This window comes from Amblyraja radiata, chromosome 5, assembly GCF_010909765.2.
Source record: "Amblyraja radiata isolate CabotCenter1 chromosome 5, sAmbRad1.1.pri, whole genome shotgun sequence".
Lineage (NCBI taxonomy): Eukaryota > Metazoa > Chordata > Chondrichthyes > Rajiformes > Rajidae > Amblyraja > Amblyraja radiata.
This window is the reverse complement of record NC_045960.1, coordinates 38,541,247-38,560,300: the sequence shown is the minus strand read 5'-3', so window position 1 is coordinate 38,560,300 and position 19,054 is coordinate 38,541,247. Positions and strand designations below refer to the sequence as shown.

Sequence of the window (19,054 nt, the reverse complement as noted above, 5' to 3'; positions counted from 1 at the left end):
AGCTCCGCGACTGGAGCCCCAGGTCATTCCTGTTGGAGGCCGTTCCACGTTGCAGCCCCAACGACAACGGAGACCCGACAAAGAAAAGGTCGGGTCTCCCGTGCAGGGGAAAGACCTTAAAGTTCCCCCACCCCCACACACATACCCCGACAAAAAAAACAATAAAAACTACATAGAACAAGACAAAAAACAATAAAAAAGACAGACGGACTGCAGAGGCCGCTGCTGACAAGAGTCGCGCCGCCCAATTATTGTCTATATCCCTTGTTTCCCTTTCCCCTGACTCTCGGTCTGAAGAAGGGTCTCGACCCAAAACGTCACTTTTTCCTTTTCTCCAGTGATGCTGTCTGACCCGCTGAATTACTCCAGCTTTTCGTTTCTATCTTGAGTGTAAGGATAGCTTCACTCTGCCAGACACTGAACCACAGCTGGCCTGTTTATTGCTTGATATTGATACTGGAAAACAAAAGTGAGTGTGTTCCATCTGGCAACTGTGTTATTCTGCTAAAGTTCGAAATGAAGGATTCATTTTTGCTAAAGTTTGAAATGAAATTTAATAACCAGGCCCTGGTTGAAGTCTATTGCCTTGGGTGCTCAAAATACTATTTCCAAAATTTTTTTTAATGGCATGAAACCACCTACACAAGTAGGATATATATCTAGATAAGTACTGGACCACACACAATAAAACAGTGGCTACTAAATATTTTCCAGATCACTCTATCAGTAGCTTAATTTGCAGCTCCAGTCTTCACAGAATGAAGTTGTAACATCAAAGCGCTGAAAACATTGGGTCTTCTCATCCATTCCCCCATCCAAAAAAAAAGGCTGAAACCGTAAAAACCTCTTCTTTTCATCCCTGGATGAAAGGACAATGTGCTTTTGAACAAAGAGCTGCGACATATTTTGAATATTGCACCAGCATCATGTCCAGCAGAAAGAAGTCCTCAGTGTTTGAAAGAAAATGCTTTATAAACAGATAGTGGTGGATATTTCTTTTGTGGCTCTTGAAAGTTGCCTTTGTTTCCCACGGCCAGTGAATCTCCACTAGGTGATTGCTGCAATCCTTACCATGGCCTCTTGCTTTGAGAAGGCCTGTTTTGTAGCCTTGTTGAGACCAAATGAAAACAAAATTGGTGAAGTCATCTACTCTAAATGTTAATGTTATTAACTGAAGGGAATGCGCGAAACAGAGCCAATGGCTCTGAGAACAGAATTGTAAGCTCACTCACACCTGTTCCTTGTAATTTTGAGCTGAACTAATTGCAAACAACAACAGTCACTCAGCCAGCACAAAAACAAATGACACGCAGATCTTGGCTGCTACTCTGCTTAACCAACAAGTATTAATAGGGCATGCCAAGTGGTTTTCAGACTGGAAAACAGAGTCTGCTTTTATAATCTACAATATCGCTTTTTCATATCCCTTATTTGACATGAGAGGTAAGTATCATTTTTTTACTTGGGACACCACATCAATTTTCATTCTAACAATAAAAGAAAGGTTGAATTCTGCTTTTAAAAGAAGTGTTTGTTGTCATTATTTGCTCCCAGGCAGGACTCTCCATGGTGCACCGACCCAGGTGCTGCTCTGTTGCACAAGAACCCAGTTTGGATGTCATTTTTTGTTCATCGCAGGGGACGTGGCACCTTGCCTGATCTCTGCTCACTGGCTGACTTTGCTCGGATACATCATCCTCTCTCTAACCTTTTCCCCCACCCTCGCTGGCGCCAGCCCCCAGCAAGATGGTTCCAGCTGGAACGCGTTAGATATTCACAAGTATTTGACCACAAACAGTGCCTGCCTACAAGCTGTATAATGAAATTCCGCCAGGACCATTTATTTCGGGGAAACCTGGCCAAAGCGAGGTTAGATGAAGAGCTGAAAAAAACATCAGAAGCCAAAACGCTGATCAGATGCAGCACCACAAGCTGGATTTCTTTGTAACTTGGCTGCATCCAACTTAGCTCAGCATGGGAGCCAGTAGCTAGCCTGTGGTTAAACCAGCCACCTGCAGCAAGTCTAAACAGTGGTACAGTGGCACAGCAGTAGAGTTGCTGCCTTAAAGCGCCAGAGACCCGGGTTCGATCCTGACTACGGGTGCTGTCCGCACAAAGTTTGTATGTTGTGTTGTCCCTGTCACTGCATGGCCTTTCTCCGGTTTCCACCCACATCCCAATGACATGCAGGTTTGTAATTTAATAGGCTTCAGTAAAAATTATCCCCAGTGTATGTAGGATAGTGTTAGTGTAGATGGCTAGTCAGTAAGGTCTCGGCGGACCGAAGGGCCTGTTTCCCCGCTATATCTCATCAAAAGTCTGAAGTCTAAAGCTCTGGCTATGAAATTTGATTGGATAAGTTTGCAATAATTTTAAACAAGTAATTTGAGTATTGATATTATAATATATGTATGATGAATAGCATATTATTTTTATGATATTCATAAAAATAATATTTTACTGTTCTTTTTACAATCCATGTTCTCGGGGTATCTAAATCAATATTTTATTAGTTATTTATGTTATGACATCGGATGGAAGCTGCATACCAAATTTTGTTGCGCTTATGTGCAATGACAATAAAATATATTATTATTATTATTATTATTATAATTATTATTATTATTATTATTATTATTATTATTATTATTATTATTATTATTATTATTATTATTATTATATTTTTAAATGGATCTTCCGATGAGTAGTCAGAGGCAGAGTAATAATAATTTTTTTTTTTTTTCTAAAAATGAACTTTATTCAGAATAAAAGATATATACAAAATATTTACAAACCAAGAACAGTGCAAAAAAACCTCTTTTGACATTCTCATCATCTATACATTCATTAGTGTCATATTCGGTAGTGTTCACAGTTATCCTTAAACCAAGCACCTTTGCCATTCATGTGGCCCCAAGGAGTGATATCCCTCCACTTGACTTTGCCCCTCAATGTCCTACAGGAGGATGCCCTAGACTGCGGTCCTCCCTCACAAAGCATCGGCGTTGGCTGCACCAAGCTTCAGCAAGTCCCTCAGCAAGTACTCTCTGCCAGTCTGCCTGAAAAGTGTCCTCACCTGTTATTGGCTCTAAGTGTAGGAATTCGCAGCCCAGATCTTGTCAAGCATGTTTTCTTTAAGGCAGGTTGCACTATCTTTGTGAAGATCTGCTGCTTAATGAGTGACCTGATTTGTGGGCTAAATATACATGACCATATTTTACTGAAGATCCCCTGTTGCCCTCCATGGGACAACCTTGTGTACAAGTCCACCATGTTACAAGAGATCAAGAACAAAATAATCACTTTTCAAATTAAATAACTTTGTGTATGTTGTCCCTGTGACAAAATCACCGTAGCTCAGTAATATTACTTCAATAAACACTTTGGCGTATGTACTTACTGGGTGATGTTGTGCCGAAAAATTCAGAAAGATCATCTTAGATTTCAAATAAATCGAACAAAGCAATGCAGAAATGTAGATTGTACCTTTATTATTATAACATATCCTATTGAGTTAAGTCTGAACCACCTATGGAGAAATTAAGACAGAGGATCATAAGCTAAGTTAAAGCGAAAGATTTAACGTGTATCTTGGAGGTGGAATGAAAGAGAGATCAAGGGATCGCAACGTAAAAAGGAGAGTATACCGAAGGTTATGGTCGAGGCTGATGCACAGTTGCCAATGGGGCAATGAAGTAAACAAAGAGAGATTAAAAGTCAAAAGAACCATTGATGCTGGTAAACAGAAATGCTCTGCAGGTCAGGCAGCATTTAAGAAGAGAGAGACACAGATAACAGAGAAATACCCGATGAACGTTCATTGGCCTGAAACTTGGTTTCTTTTCTGAGTGTTTCCAAAACTTTGAGTGCTTAAATAGTCTTTTTTTTTAAGTCACTTATTATCCCCCTTTGATTTTTAAAAGTAAACCAACTTTAATTTTGAGACAAACAAGTAAGAAGTATAAACAAAATAGAAAGAGGGAAAGAGTACAAAGGTGAAGGAAAGAACTATTCTCAGATAGAGGAGGGGGGTCTCACCCCGAAACGTCGCCCATTCCTTCTCTCCAGAGATGCTGCCTATCCCGCTGAGTTACTCCAGCATTTTGTGTCTGTCTTCAGTACAAAGGTGAGATGGGCCCACTGCGAGATCTTGTGAAAATTAACTTTGATGGCCACGACTCAGCTTGCTGGGGCTCGGTTGGAGGTCCTGTGTCATTCCCATGGCCTTTGTAGTGGCACTCCTTTAGAAACCTCATTGATTTGGGGACTATTTGTCCTTTGTATCCAACTTTTGAAGAAGGCTTTACAACTTACAAAATACGCATCTGAGACTAAGTGGGTTGCATGATTTAGAGATTGGTACTATTCCTTCAACAGCACGAGCTGTTAGAGATCTCAGGATAAGTGGCATTTAAGAAGCTTTTCGAGCGACACATAGGCATGCAGTGAATATAAGGCTATGGATCATGTGCATGCAGATGAGATTAGTTTATCATTGCATAATACTCTGCTCAGATAGTGTGGGCGGAAGGGCCTGTTACCATGCAGTATTTTTCAGGTTTTTATGTTCTAACAATAATTAAAACAAGTTTTCCCAGACTGCACTTGTGCAATTAGATTTTAACTGGTCAATTATAGAAACCGTTTAATAGTAAGCACTCCACTGACCATACTACAGGTGTATCTATACTGGGAACTTATTAGTACAGTTAAGCCAAATTACTATCTCCAACACAGTCTTTTGGATAGCGATCTGAAGCGTGTGTTAATATGTTTGTGCCTGTCAATAATAGTTTAGTTTAGTTCAGAGATACAATGCAGAAACAGGCCCTTCGGCCCACCGAGTATGCGCCGACCAGCGATCCTCGTACACTAACACCATCTTACACACACACTAGTGACAATTCACAATTTTACTAAGCCAATTAGCCTACAAACCTGTACGTCTTTGGAATGTGGAAGGAAACTAGTGCTCCCAGAGAAAACCCATAAGACGTGGAGAACGTACAAACTCCGTACAGACAGCACCCTTAGTCAGGATTGAACCCGGGTCTCTGGTGCTGTAAGGCAGCAACACTACTGCTGCGCCGTCAAGCAATAATGGTCGACATAAACTTGACAAACTTCCCGTAAGCATTCCTGGCGCTGGTGGTTGTTCCAGGACTGTGAAGAATATCAGATTCAATACGTAGTGCAGTAAATGATTCCCTTGCCTTTCTGGTGCTGCCACTTTACAGTCTAGTGGGGGATTTTTATAAAGCAATTGCTTTTACTGTATTAGACTTTGAAAAGTTTGCTTATGTTAGATGTCTGACATTGGAGCTAAATACTTCTCCAGTGAGATTTTACTTTATCCTTAAATTGTGCAAAACCTGTCCATATATATTTTATAGATATTTAATATTGATATATATATATATATATCAATGTTTTATAGAACATTGAACATAGAACATGAACAAGAACCTGGCACAAGAACAGGCCCTTCAGCCCACAATGTCTGTTCCGAACATGATGCCAAGACCGACTCTTACTGTATCTGCCTGCACATAATCCATATCTTACCATTACTTGCATCTCTGTGTGCCAATCTAAAAGCCTCTTAAATGCCATTAACATATCTGCCCCAACCACTACCCCTGGCAGAACATTCTAGGTACATATCCTTTCAACTTTCCCCCTCTCACCTTAAAGCTATGGAAAAATTGATACCAAAAAAACTCTCATCGGTATTTAGCAAATTTACGGGATTGAGGTGAGAAACATGCCGGGAGCCTGTTTGCATTAAAGCTCTAGCCTATTATTTTATATAAAAGAAACCTGTGTTTGATATTTGGGTATTTTGGCTAATATTCTGGAATGCATTTGTTGATACACGTACAGCCATCTGGAAGGTCAGATGTCCTTGCATCAGAAATGATTGTGCATCCCTGGTGCATTGTTATAAGCTGGGATTCTCCATTAGACTGAATTACATGTTCAGAATAGCTAACTAAGGATTTTATTGTTAGCTATCCACTGAAATTAAAACCAAGAAATTAAAACAAAGCTATTCGGGGACTTGCATTGCATGTTCTGCAAATGGTAATGAAGAAAATCATGATTTTTTCCCACTCTCGAAGATTTTAACTTCATTCTACATTTCCTGGTATAAATTGATAATAAACAGATACTGATACAAAGGCAAAAACACATAGAGTTAAGTACCCGTCCCTTTAGCCAGGTGCCATTTCTCACCTCTAGCTCATTATGTAATTGAGATTTATTGCAGCCTTTATAAATGCTGGTTGCAGTAAGCAAAACACCTAACACAGGTTTGCTTTCTGTTCAGGAAATAATTTAAAATGCCATTTAAACAATTGGCCGAATCGCACTGACTGTGGCTGTCAGTTCCGCAAGGGAGAGTCACAATCAACCATTTGCAATGGAGTCGGTTCCATGTGAACTGAAATCCCAAACTGAACAACTGCTCTTCCCTGATGATTTGCTAACTGCGAGCATTAATGCTGGACTCTTCATGAAGCAGATAAAAAAATTGCCTCAATTCTTTTACACTTATGCGAGCAGATCAAAACATTATCTCAATTCTTTGACACTTATGAGCCACTTAGGTGACTTTTTAGGCAACTACAGGAGACTAGGCAGTCACCACAGTGTCGCCACATGTTCGCGGGTGGTTGCCGGGGAGTCGCCTTCATGGTCGCGAGGAGTTCCCACATTCTGGGAACTAGTCGCGGCCTCATTATGGTCGCCGTGAATTTTTCAACATGTTGAAAAATTAGTGGCGACTAGATTGAAGCCACTAATTTCGAGCTGCAGGTGGGTCGCCAAGAGGTCCTAATGGGCTGCCTGAGGTTGAAGGTTCTCAGAGGTTCTCGTAGGTTGTAGCCGGTGCTGACCGGTGAATTTCATTGGCTCAATGGGAAAAAAAGGTAAGCGGTAGTTTTCAGAACCAACGATAACCGACCGGTAATTTTAAATGTCCGCCGTGCTTCACAGCCGTGTATCTCCATGTATCACTTCTCCCCCCTTCTCCCCCCTCTCCCCCCCCTCTTTTAAAGGACTTAACGTACACTGTGCTTTAGCCATTTTTTTACAGCGCCAACCTTCCTGTTCATCACGGTGTGTGTCTGTTTCACCTTGGATTTACACTCTGTGATAATTTTAGACAGCGCTCCTCCCCGCTTGCCCTGTCCCCCGCCTGCATAACGGGCTGGTGAAGGAAGTGATGTATTTGTGTGTGTTCCACTCTGACAGTCACTGTTCCAGTTGCCGGGTTTTCAGGTGACTGTCGGCAACTTGACTGTCGCCGGCAGTCCGCTGAAAAATCGCCTAAGTGGGACAGGCCTATTATGCAAAAGAATCTGCCTGCTGATCCTGAGACACTTCTGTATGTCCAGGACTAAGTTGAAGATACCATCATGTCCATCACACTGCTCTTTGAGAGGTCCAGCAGTGACGATTATCCCAGCATTACAGGTTTAATCAACTTTATCTCTGATTATTTCATAGAGAAAATATATAAAAATAGGTTGTTCGAGCCAGCACCGCCATTCAATATGATCATGGCATATCATCCAAAATCAGTATCCCGTTCCTGCTTTTCCCTATATCCCTTGACTCCTTTAGCCCTCAGAGCTATATCTAACACTCTCTTGTATACATTCAGTGAATTGGCCTGCATTGCCTTCTGTGGCTGAGAATTCCACAGATTCACAATTCTCTGGGTGAAAAAAATGTTCCTCATCTCAGTCCTAAATGGCCAACTCCTTATTCTTAAACTGTGACCCCTGGTTCTGGACTCTCTCAACATCGGGAACATTTTTCCTGCATCTAGCCTGTCCAATACTTTAAGAATTTTATATGTTTCTATAAAATATCCTCTCATCCTTCTAAATTCCAGTGAATACAAGCCCTGTCCACCCATTCTTTCAATTGTTTTTACATACTTTTTCACAGGCATTCTGTGTGTGTGCCATGGCCTACATGTTGATCCTGGGATGGGGGCAGAGCATTGTATCACAGTCACTACAGGGACAGGGGCAAGGACAGGGAAATCCCTCTCCATTGTTAGGTCCCACAGCCTGCCTTAGCTGCATGTTCAACATATCAACAGTCTGAATATTTTTGAAAGTCCCAGCAGAAGTATTGAAAACTATTAAAAAATCAATGAAAATTTTCCAAACTTTTTTTGAATAGAAGACCACAACAGTTGCACTGTTAAAATATTATGTTATGGTTAACAACTAAGTATTTAATTGTACTAAATCGTAAAAATGTAAATGATCTAATAACTACCTTTGCCATGAGAAGCCGTTTTCCCTTTGAAATAAATAGTTCCCCTATCAGCCCTCTGAGTGGGATCAGTGGGCAGATTCTCCGGAGTCAGTGCAGACAAACTGGTGCAATCTTTTGATCTACAATCTTGTAACCCGGCTGGGGAATCAGTGAAGAAGGGCAATCAGCAAGTTCAGACGTTCTATGTTCACGTGAGAATCCAAACCCTCAGGCATTTACAGGAAGAAATGTCTGCTGATCTATGTGGATCTGGTGACATTTCCCATCTAGTTCTTGCCCTCAACATATTTCTGCACCTTAGATGGGTGGAGGGGACACTTTGCATTTGCAGTAGTTTAAAAGCTTATCCTGGGATTGTGATCATCTTTTGGGCAAATGTGTGTTTGAATGTGGAATCAAAAAGGGCACCATATGTGGTGGAATATGTTTGTTCTTTAGAATGGCAATCTGCACACTTAGTCAAATACTCAAGAGTTTTTGATCGGAAAATAAGAATTTTGTGAAAGTCTCACATATTTATGATGAGATATTAAGAAATTAAAAGAACACCAGTTTAATGTAAAAAGGTCATTTAAATATTGCCAAGACTTTCAGAGAGATGTAATTTCAAACTCTCTTTGTGCCCAAATGCACTTTACTTTCGGACGTAGTAAGAACGTGGGATTATTCCCCCTTTGGGTGTCGATTTGAATCCAGTTTAGATAGGCTACTCTTTCTGCTGTATTGTGTGGGCATCTGTGAACAGTTTCAGCTCGGATCCTGGTGGGCATGGGTCCTGGAACACAGATGGTATGAAGTTGGCAATCACACATACAGGGGATGCAAGTAATTGAAACCTCACACAGTAGGATGTGTTTTCTTTAATGTAGGCACTGAGACTTTGCTCTGCATCTAATCCAGAACATCACAGATCCACGGACTGTTTGGTGCTGACTATTCACTGTCTTTTCCTTTACAGCCATTCCATATATGAAGTCAATGAATTTGATTCCTAACAAATTAAGTTGTGCAATATATTTAGTCCAACTGGGTTATATGAATCTGTTGTAAAGGCTGTTTTTTCTTTCTTTATATCAATCCCCAGTTTTATTCTGATGTTAGCCTGAGCAATGTATCAGCAAAATTTGGAGTTGATTCTGCTGCCTCGTTACTCTCTGTGCTCGGTGTTAATTACACTTACAATATAATGAGGATGCCTACAGATAGATGAGATTTAATTTAATTTAGTTTAGTTTAGAGATACAGCACGGAAACAGGCCCTTCAGCCCACCGAGTCCACGCCGACCAGCGATCCCCGCTCTAACACTATCCTACACACACTAGGGGCAATTTACACTTATACCAAGCGAATTAACCTACAAACCTGTACGTCTTTGGAGTGTGGGAGGAAACCGAAGATCTCGGCGAAAACCCACATAGGTCACGGGGAGAACGTACAAGCTCCGTACACACAGCACCTGCAGTTGGGATCGAACCGGGTTTCCGGCATTGCAGGCGCTGGGTCACCGTGCCGCCGGTAAAGTTCATAAAGCTGACATTTAACTAAAACTGACTTTTAACTAACAGGTGTGTCGTGCAGGAGGGCAATGGCTATCAAGGCACTTGGTGGGATGACGAGGCTATCTGAGCTATCAATAAGTATTTGAGAAGCATGAAGGCAGCATTGGCAGTGGATAATTGTGGCAGGATGCATATTTGGTTGTATGGAATCCAAGAATCCATTATGGAGCCCTCAACGTGCACTGTTGCACACCTGGCCCACAAGTATTCCATGGAAAAGTCTGATCCCTGCAAAAGGGCAAAATAAATCTCATTAAAAAATGTATTTGTTCAGAGGTGCCTTTGTGCTGTGACATCTAAGAGCCATTTTTGGCTGCTTGGAGCAAGATTATCTACAAATACAGCTAAGCTCCTGATTTTAGAATTGTTATTACTAGAAGGTGTCAAAATGAAACCAGAAATCTCTTCAGATAAATGCAATGAGAGTGGAAACTAAAAGAGAGTTGTCCTTGGTTAAATGCCATGCACCTTGTAATGGCAGAGGCTTAAGTAACCCGAGAAACTAGAAAAGAGGGGGAAAGGGGAGAGTTAAAGGAGTAACGTGTTACAATCAGTGAATTTGATCCTGAATAGATTTGCTTGTTATCTCTACAGTTAAGGATAACAGCAGAACTTAAAACAACTATTTTGAATGCAGTATATCACATTGAGCTTGCATCAAAACTGTTATTAAGATCTTGCTATATTTTATATGATTAATAAATATTAGCTGTAAGTTATTACACAGTATTGTAAATCTTGTGTTTTTCCCTGTAAACAATTACTTTGAAATTGGATTAAACTAGTGGGAATTGTCCATACATTCTGTTTCAGGAAATCGTATTTTCTTTGGAGACTATTTTCACACTAATGGAAAATTGTAAGTCTAAGGGACTGGGCAATATAGAAATTCATCTTTCATTGTGTGACCTAAATGTATAAAATAACATTTTATTTCATGCTTCCTTTGTGCCTCGTCTTCTAAAATTTGGTTCTGTTTGACTTTCAGTAGAGCTGAAATCAGGTAGAGAAGAGCTACTACTTTATGCACCCCATTAGCACAATGACCACAGCCAAATTTTTGCCCGGACTAAGTTTGTGATCCAGTTCAATTGTAAAGCTCTTAACAAGCAGAACTCAAACTCAGAATTATGAATTGGGAACACAGCAACGGCTCACTGATTTAATTACTATCTCCCATTGAGCTGCTGTGAAATTGGCTGCCTGGTGTTTTGGGTAATGAACATTCCTTCAATCTTGGCTGATTATATCTGACCCTTATCTGTAATTTTAATAGAACATACATGAGTGTTGTTTCCAGTAAAAAAGAAATGTGATGTGTTTGGGAGAAATGAGACAGAAATCAGACTGCAAAGTAGTTCAGTTCGGTTTATTGTCACGTGTACCGAGGTACAGTAAATAGCTTTTTGTTGCGTGCTAACCAGTCATCAGAAAGACAATACATGACATGGGTGGCGCCAGCAATGGCTGCCTCGCCAACAGTCTGTCTGTCCTTTCCTTTTTTGTTGTTTTAATAGTATGTGTTAAATGTATGTCATTGCTGTTATTTAGCTTGTTTTATGTGGGGGGGGTTTGGGGGAAACATTTTTCTTAGCTCTTACCTCAACGGATATGCAATTTGTTCCGTATCGTATCTCCGTCTACTCTGTGGCCTAACATTGAGGAGTTGGCGGCCTTTGCTGGAAACCGACTTTGGAGCTCTAGCCTGGAGACTGCGGGACTTTAATACCGCGGAGCCTGCGATCCCTTTGCCACGCCCCCTTAGAGCTCCAACCGCGGGGGCCTGTGGACTTTAACATCATGAAGCTCACTGTCTCTGGTTAGAGACTGACTTTGGGACCTCCAGGCCGCAGGAGCTTTGACCGCCCCGACGCGGGAGCTTCGATCGTCCCGATTGTCCTGATGAGGTAGCTTCGATCGTCCCAACGTGGGGGCCTCGACTGCGGCTGCGGCAGCTTCGATTGCTCCAACCGATGGCTCGATTGCCCTGACCGCGGGAGAATAAAGAGGAAGAAGATTGGGCCTTATTGCCGTCCATCAAAGTGTAAAATCCTCTGTGGTGGATGTTTATGTTAACCTTTATGTCGTTGTGTGACGTTGCTTTCTTGTTAGTATGGCTGTATGATAATTCGCGTATCACTGTACGTTAATTGGTACACGTGACAATAAAAGACCTTTGAAAACTTTGAAACCTTTGATTACAATCAATCAATTTACAGTGGAAATATACATGAGAAGGGAATAACGTTTAATGCAAGTTAAAGCCAGCAAAGTCTGGTCAAGGATAGTCTGAGGGGCATCAGAGTGATAGATAGTGGTTCAGCACTACTCTCTGGTTGTGGTAAGATGATTCAGTTGCCTGATATGTTGAGCTCTGGAAATGAGCATTTGATTTCACTGTTCTAGACAAGCAGACAAACTAAAGGCAGTCAGTAATGGGTAGCTCCAACATGGGAAGTAAAGCATCGTGGAGGATGCGGGAGGATCCATCACTTCTCTCTTTCCAAATTAATATTCTCCGTAATCGATCAAGTTAAAGTATGGGTCAAAAGTGCAGAATTGTCCTCATAAGGTCATAAGGAATAAGAGTAGAATTAGGCCATTCGGCCCATCAAGTCTACTCCGCCATTCAATCATGGCTGATCTATCTCTCCCTTTTGACCCCATTCTCCTGCCTTCTCCCCGTAACCCCTGACCCCCACACAAATCAAGAATTTGCCAATTTATCTATCTGCGCCTGAAATATATTCACTGACTTGGCCTCCACAGCCTTCTGTGCCCTGTATCTGCTGAATTGCTGCTGAAGTAATGAACAATGTTGAAAGAGAAAGGATACAAGATTTTACTCACTCTAAATAGTGCCAAATGTTTAAATAAATAACAATCTGGAATAATTGTTATTGTTGGATTGTGTGTAAATTATTTTTTACTGCTCTTACAACCTTGGATTACTCTGACCAATGATGCATCCTTGAAATGTATCCTTAATGCAAGAAATCCAAAAGCCAGATTATGAATAATAGGTCCAACACATTGAAATAAATTACCGAATCATAGCTGATGAATTTCATTAGAAAACAAAAACAAGTGTTTATGGATGTGTAACTTGGGCATAAAAGGTGTTTTTGTATGTTGCCAGTTCTGCCAACAGGAAATTAGACTGGATTCTTCCTGTTATGATTCACCCTGATGTGATTTCCCTACAATATTTCTAGCATGTGGTAAAAGTCATCAGTGCTTATGATGAAGATTTCTGACCGATTTCTACGGAAACTGGTTGTATGACCTATGACCTTTCGTTGTTCCAACACAGTAAAACAAGAAGTGAGTTAGGCAGTAAGTTAGAACCAGGTGCGACTTAAAAGGTCCCTGCTGGGACATTAATGTTATCACTAATGAACCCCCCACATTGATTTCCACATGCTGCTCTTCACTAATGAAGTTTGCAGTACATGTGCATTGTGCACTTCTGTGCAAGAATCTGCCATCTGTGGTCCTGTTGAGTATATTGGAGAACCCAATCAGACCACTTCAGATCATGGGAGGCTCCTTTGCCCCACAGGCTCACTTCACTCTTCCTCTGTTTGTTCCCCTTCCATCTTGACATCTCCCATCCATTTTACCCCTCCAGCTACCATTGCACTCCCCTCTCCATTTTTTCACATCCCCATGGCACCCCATGTGTACACTTTAACTGCGCCAACCCCTTCTCAATGGCCTGTGGAACTCACATGCACTGGGCATTGAGTAGGAGTCTGCATGGGTTGTGTAAAACTACAAACAAATGGTGTAAAATCCTAAAGTCAGTCTCTTAAAGGATGGATGTCCCAGTTTGGCAACTTTTTTCCTTTGGTGATGCCTGGTATAGTGATTGAACCAAACACACTAACCATTAACTAAATCAAATGTGGGTGAAGTCCAATTTCAGTGCTCGTGTCCTTCACAATGTTGATTGTTTGTGGGAAACATACTGAATAAGACACTGTGGTCATTGTCTCTCCATGGATTGTCACCTTGTCTCCTGAGATCTTGAGAGCGATGCCGTCTGGAGCTATGCTCCTGATAGGGTCACTCATGGCAGTAAGGTCGAGGGGGAGGTCTCTGACAAAGAGCAATCCAACCAAGAACTCTATGGTGCACCAGGCGGAGGATGATGGCTGACTTTAGCGGAGCGTCACAACGGCTGGGAAGGCGGATGAAGGCTGCAGCAGGAAAGGGTCCCCGGTTGTCTTGGATTCCATGCCACTGGATTCTGACCCAGATCTTTCAAGGACCATGTGGTGGCTGTCTGTGCACCAGTCTCCCCACGTTAAACAAAGTCATGCACAGGTGTCCTCCATGAGAGGACAGTCATACTCGTGTTGAGTGACCGCCGATGATGATGATGATGGTCATTGTCTCTGTACCTAGCTACATTACAAAATTTTGAGATTTTAAAAATCAAGTCTTTAATTTATCCCATCAGATAAAGCATAAAAAGAAGTTTAATTTGACACCTAATTCACTTTCATATCTTCAGTATTAAAAAGGTTATGGCCATTTTCATACTCGGAAATTGGCATCTTGTTCCCTATTGCTTTTTCATTGACTTAACACAAAAGCTGTGATCGAGAACATTTAAAAGCCGATAAGTTTCTTAAAATTTAAGAGAACTGAAATAAATTTTCAGTTATTATAGATTGAAGCATTCTGAAACAAATATGAAACAATCTTACTTAAATGACTTGAAATTAAAACATATAATTAGTTAGTTACCTAATTGTAGCTAATTACAAAATTCAATTACTAGATCTAAACATCTATCCATTTCTTAAGAATAGATTAACATTTTTAAATAGCCTAAGTGTCCAAATAACATTCACACAAGAATTCACAATATAACATAATTTTTAAATCTCATTGTCATGGGTTTATAGGCCAAATGGAAGGAATTTAATGTTTAATAACTGTAAAGTAATGGCCATTTAAATCAGCTTGCGAGTGGGATTTTCTGGAACGGGACTATTCGGAACGTTGCGGTTGCGGTGATTTTAGTCCCCCATATCAGCAGCAAATACACTGCCGGTTCTTCGGGGGGGGGGGAAATCACCGTTTCGGAACTTAAAATGTGAATTAAATACATCTTAAGAAACACTTTTATACATAAAAATAAACTACTTTCTTTTACCTGGTCCTCCATAAAATCCGTCCCCGTTGTCGGCATTGACGGCTTCAGAAGCTGATTTTAAAATCTTTCCAGCGATTAACTTGTTGGGTGAATTTTTTAAAAAAACACACAGTACGGCCGTAGGAACGATTCTTTAGCAACATCTTGCAATCCAACAAATATAATCTAGGACCAGGTCGGAAAAAAACCCGTTTTAACCCCGCCCCCCCCCCTCAAACTCGCCAAAATCGCACACACGGCCAGTGGCAGAATTGCAGCGCCGCTGAAGGTAAGTATTGTAACATACCTACTGTACCTTAAAGCAAGGTGACTGCTTTGCAACTATCTAGGAAGAAGTGGGAGGGATTGTCAACGTTTTCAGTGTTTTTCAGTAACCATTAACTGATTAAAATGCTGATCAGTTAATCAATTTTCTATGACATTAATTATGTTCTTCCATAAAGTTTGAATGCGTCACTTTAACAGAAGTTACACGGAGCAAAAAGCAACATCTTGTTATTAAAACAATTATTTTTCTCATTGCTACAGTTAAATTGGGTGGAGTGGCAGACGTTCTACCACAGATACACCCGGGCAGCAATCCCAGTGGGGAGTGATGGGACCAAACGTGGTGAGTACTAATGTTCCAAAGTGAAGTGACAGGTGTAAAAATCATGGGAGGAATAGATCGGGTAGATGCACAGAGTCTCTTGCCTCGAGTAGGTGAATCGAGGACCAGAGGACATGGGTTTCAGGTGAAGGGGAAAAGATTTAATAGGAATCTGATGGGTAACACAAAGTGTGGTGTATGTATGGAACAAGCTGCCAGAGTAGATAGTAGAGGCAGGGACTATCCCAACATTTATGGGGATACATGTATATGACAGATTTGGAGGATATGCATCAAATGCTGGCAGGCGGGACTAGTGAAGATGGGACATGTTGGCCGGTGCGGGCAAGTTGGGCTGAAGGGCCTGTTTCCACACTGTATCACTCTATGACTCTATCAAATGTCAATGAGTGTGGAGTAAAAATATGGATATTGATAACTGCACCAGTCACTGATGGGAATGATCTCAGTCGGTCGCACAGCCCCAGTGTTGACTGGAGTGGAAGTTGATGGCTACCAGGCCACAATGGACCATTGTGGGCTCCACCTTTCTTGAATCATTGATGCAGGTTCTGCTTTGTTCTCTCTCTTTCCATACCTCCCCCTCCCTGACTTTCAGCCTGATGAAGGGACTCGACCCGAAACATCACGTATTTCTTTTCTCCAGAGATGCTTCCTGATCTACACAACAGTAAAGCACAGGAACAGGCCTTTTGGCCCATAATGTCTGTGCTGAAGATGATGCTAAAACCAACTCTTATCTGCCAGCACATAATCCACATCACTCCATTCGCTATATATTCATCTGCCTTTCTAAAAGTCTCTTTAATACTACTATGATATCTGCCTCAACCATCACCCTTGGCAGTGCGACCAGGCAGCCACCCCCCTTTGTGTAAAAATACTAGCCCTGCATATCTCCTTTACACTTTGTCACTTTAACTTTAAAAATATGCCCTCTCGTATTTGATTTTTCTCTCCTGGGAAAAGGTTCCGACTGTTTAGCCTATTTATGTCTCTTATAATTTTGTAAACTTCTATTTGGTCTCCCCACAACTTCCAGCATTTCAGAGAAAACAATCCAAGTCTGTCCAACCTCTCCCTAATACCCCCAAATGCAGGCATCAGAGTGGTACACCTACTCAGCACCTTTTCCAAAGCCTTCACATCCTTCCTGTAATGCGATGAACAGAACTGTATGCAATAATCCAAATGCAGCCGAACTAAAGTCCTACAAAACTGCAACGCTGAATGCGGCCTGCATCATCTCTAATTTGCTTGCATTAAAGAGCAAAAAGTTACTGTTAATTCTAATCATTGACTTCACCCTTGCCATTGACCTACAAGGAAGGTAGGTATATACTTGCTATTCTGGTAAACCTGCTCAGCAACCTGTCCAAAGCCTCTTCATCCTTGCGTAATGTGGTGACCAGAACTGCATGCAATACTCCAAATAGCTTAGCTTAGCTTAGAGATGCAGGGCAGAAGCAGGCACTTTGGCCCACCAAGTCTTTGATGACCAGCGATCTCCACACACTAACACTACCCTGCACACTCTAAGGAAAATTTACAATTTTACCAAGCCAATTAGCCTGTACACTTGTGTGTCTTTGGAGTGTGGGAGGAAACCGAAGCACACGGAGATAACTAACACTGGTCACGGGAAGAACATACAAACTCCGTACAGACAGCACCTATAGTCAGGATCAACCCCAGGTTTCTGGCGCTGTAAGGCAGCACCTCTGTGGAGCCACCGTGCCCTAAGGCCTTTAAAGATATAGACTTTGAAGTCCTCTAAAGCTGCGTCATGACTTCCTGACTCTTATATTCAATGGCCAGACCAATGAAGGCAAGCATATCATATGCCTTCTTTGCCACAGTTGCTGACGGTAACAAGATCCCAGGGTGGAGTGTGGGACTAGTCTTGGTAAGTACCCTCATTCCTGGTGTGGAATGGTGGATCTAGCCTCAGTGATCACAGCACTTTCACTGTGGAGTGATAGGACTGACCTCAGTTCTTACCACAATCCCAGTGTGGGATCGTAGAACTAATCCCAGCAATTTCCTCATTTGGAGACTGGATTGATGGCACTAATCTCAGTGATTACTACAATCCTGGTGTAGACTGGTGGGACTAACCTTGAAGAGTACTGCTATCCCAGTGTGGAGTGATGAGACTCACCTCAGAGATTACTGCAATCCTCATGCTCAGTGACAGAACTAACCTCAGTGAGTACTACAGTTCCAGTGAAGCGATGCATCTTCGAGCTGTCAGGGCTAAAACGATTACTCAGCTCTGCATTGGGCATTCAGAAAGCTTCATCTAATTGTAATTAAACTGAGGTGGATTCACAGTCTGTTTGCAGAAACATGTCTGAAACGCACTGTCTGTCATCTAAAAGACTGCAGGCTTTTTAACCACTTGGGTACTTACAAGGTTTGCATTTAATTATTTTATACTGTTTCGGATTCTGAATTCCATTCCCCCACGAGGATTTAAAACATGCTTTCAAATATGTAATCCATGGCCCCCATTAACACTAAATATTGTTTCATGTGAATGAAAGTTCTGCTTCAAATGGATCCATGTTAAAACAAACTGATTCTTCGTTATTTTTGTTAATATTCAAATGTTGCTCATCTGCATTCCAAAGTGCCAGTTATTCAAGGTTGCATTGAAGAAACTGACTGATGAATGCCAGTCAAAATTTGTAATGTTTATAATCAAAGACGTGATCTAAAGACTGGAATATTTGACAGTTGTAGAATAACACTGTTCAGATGTTGTTTTTGAAGAAGTATTATTTTGTTTTAAATTTGCAGTTATTTGAAGGTGAGGCCAGTTTTAAATATCAGTTTTCACAGGAATACTGATGCAACTCATTCATCCAGGGAAAATACATTCTGTAAGCTCACACTCAAACTCAATCGTTCCATCACCCCAGCCATTTTTCAACTGCAAACTCTCTTAAATGATCCATGAGTTTTTAATCTCCATTATCCTCTTCTAAAATAAAAATGCAAGAACGCAAGAAATTGGAACATGAGCAGGTTCTATGGTCCTAAAGCTACTTGCTAAGATGACAGCTGCTCTGTTTCTTGGCCTCGACTCCACTATCCATGATCTTTGAGTCCCCTAAATTCTCAGACACATCTGTCTCAGCCTTGAATATATCAGTGAGTCAGCATCCACAGCTCCTTGTGGTAGAGAATTCCAAAGATTCACAACTATTTGAAAAGTAATCCCTCATTATCTTACTGTAAAAAATAGGAGGGGCGGGGGAGCGACGACACATTTTATCCTTTAGTTTTTAGTTTATTGTCACGTGTACTGAGGTAACAGTGAAAAGCTTTTGTTGCGTGCTATCCAGTCAGCGGAAAGACAATACATGATTCCAATGGAGCCAATTACAGTGTATAGATACATGATAAGGGCATAA

General features: G+C 41.3%; 1 protein-coding gene across 1 annotated transcript in view; it reads left to right on the top strand.

The window, feature by feature from the left end:
* The first annotated feature begins 13,896 nt into the window (after positions 1–13,896).
* LOC116973736 (proprotein convertase subtilisin/kexin type 5-like) overlaps positions 13,897–19,054 on the top strand; it is a 111,713-nt gene continuing 106,555 nt past the window's right edge. The window contains exons 1-2 of the mRNA XM_033022046.1: positions 13,897–13,938; positions 15,554–15,635. Coding sequence (XP_032877937.1) covers positions 13,897–13,938; positions 15,554–15,635 — 124 coding nt within the window. The remainder of the gene's footprint in view (positions 13,939–15,553; positions 15,636–19,054) is intronic.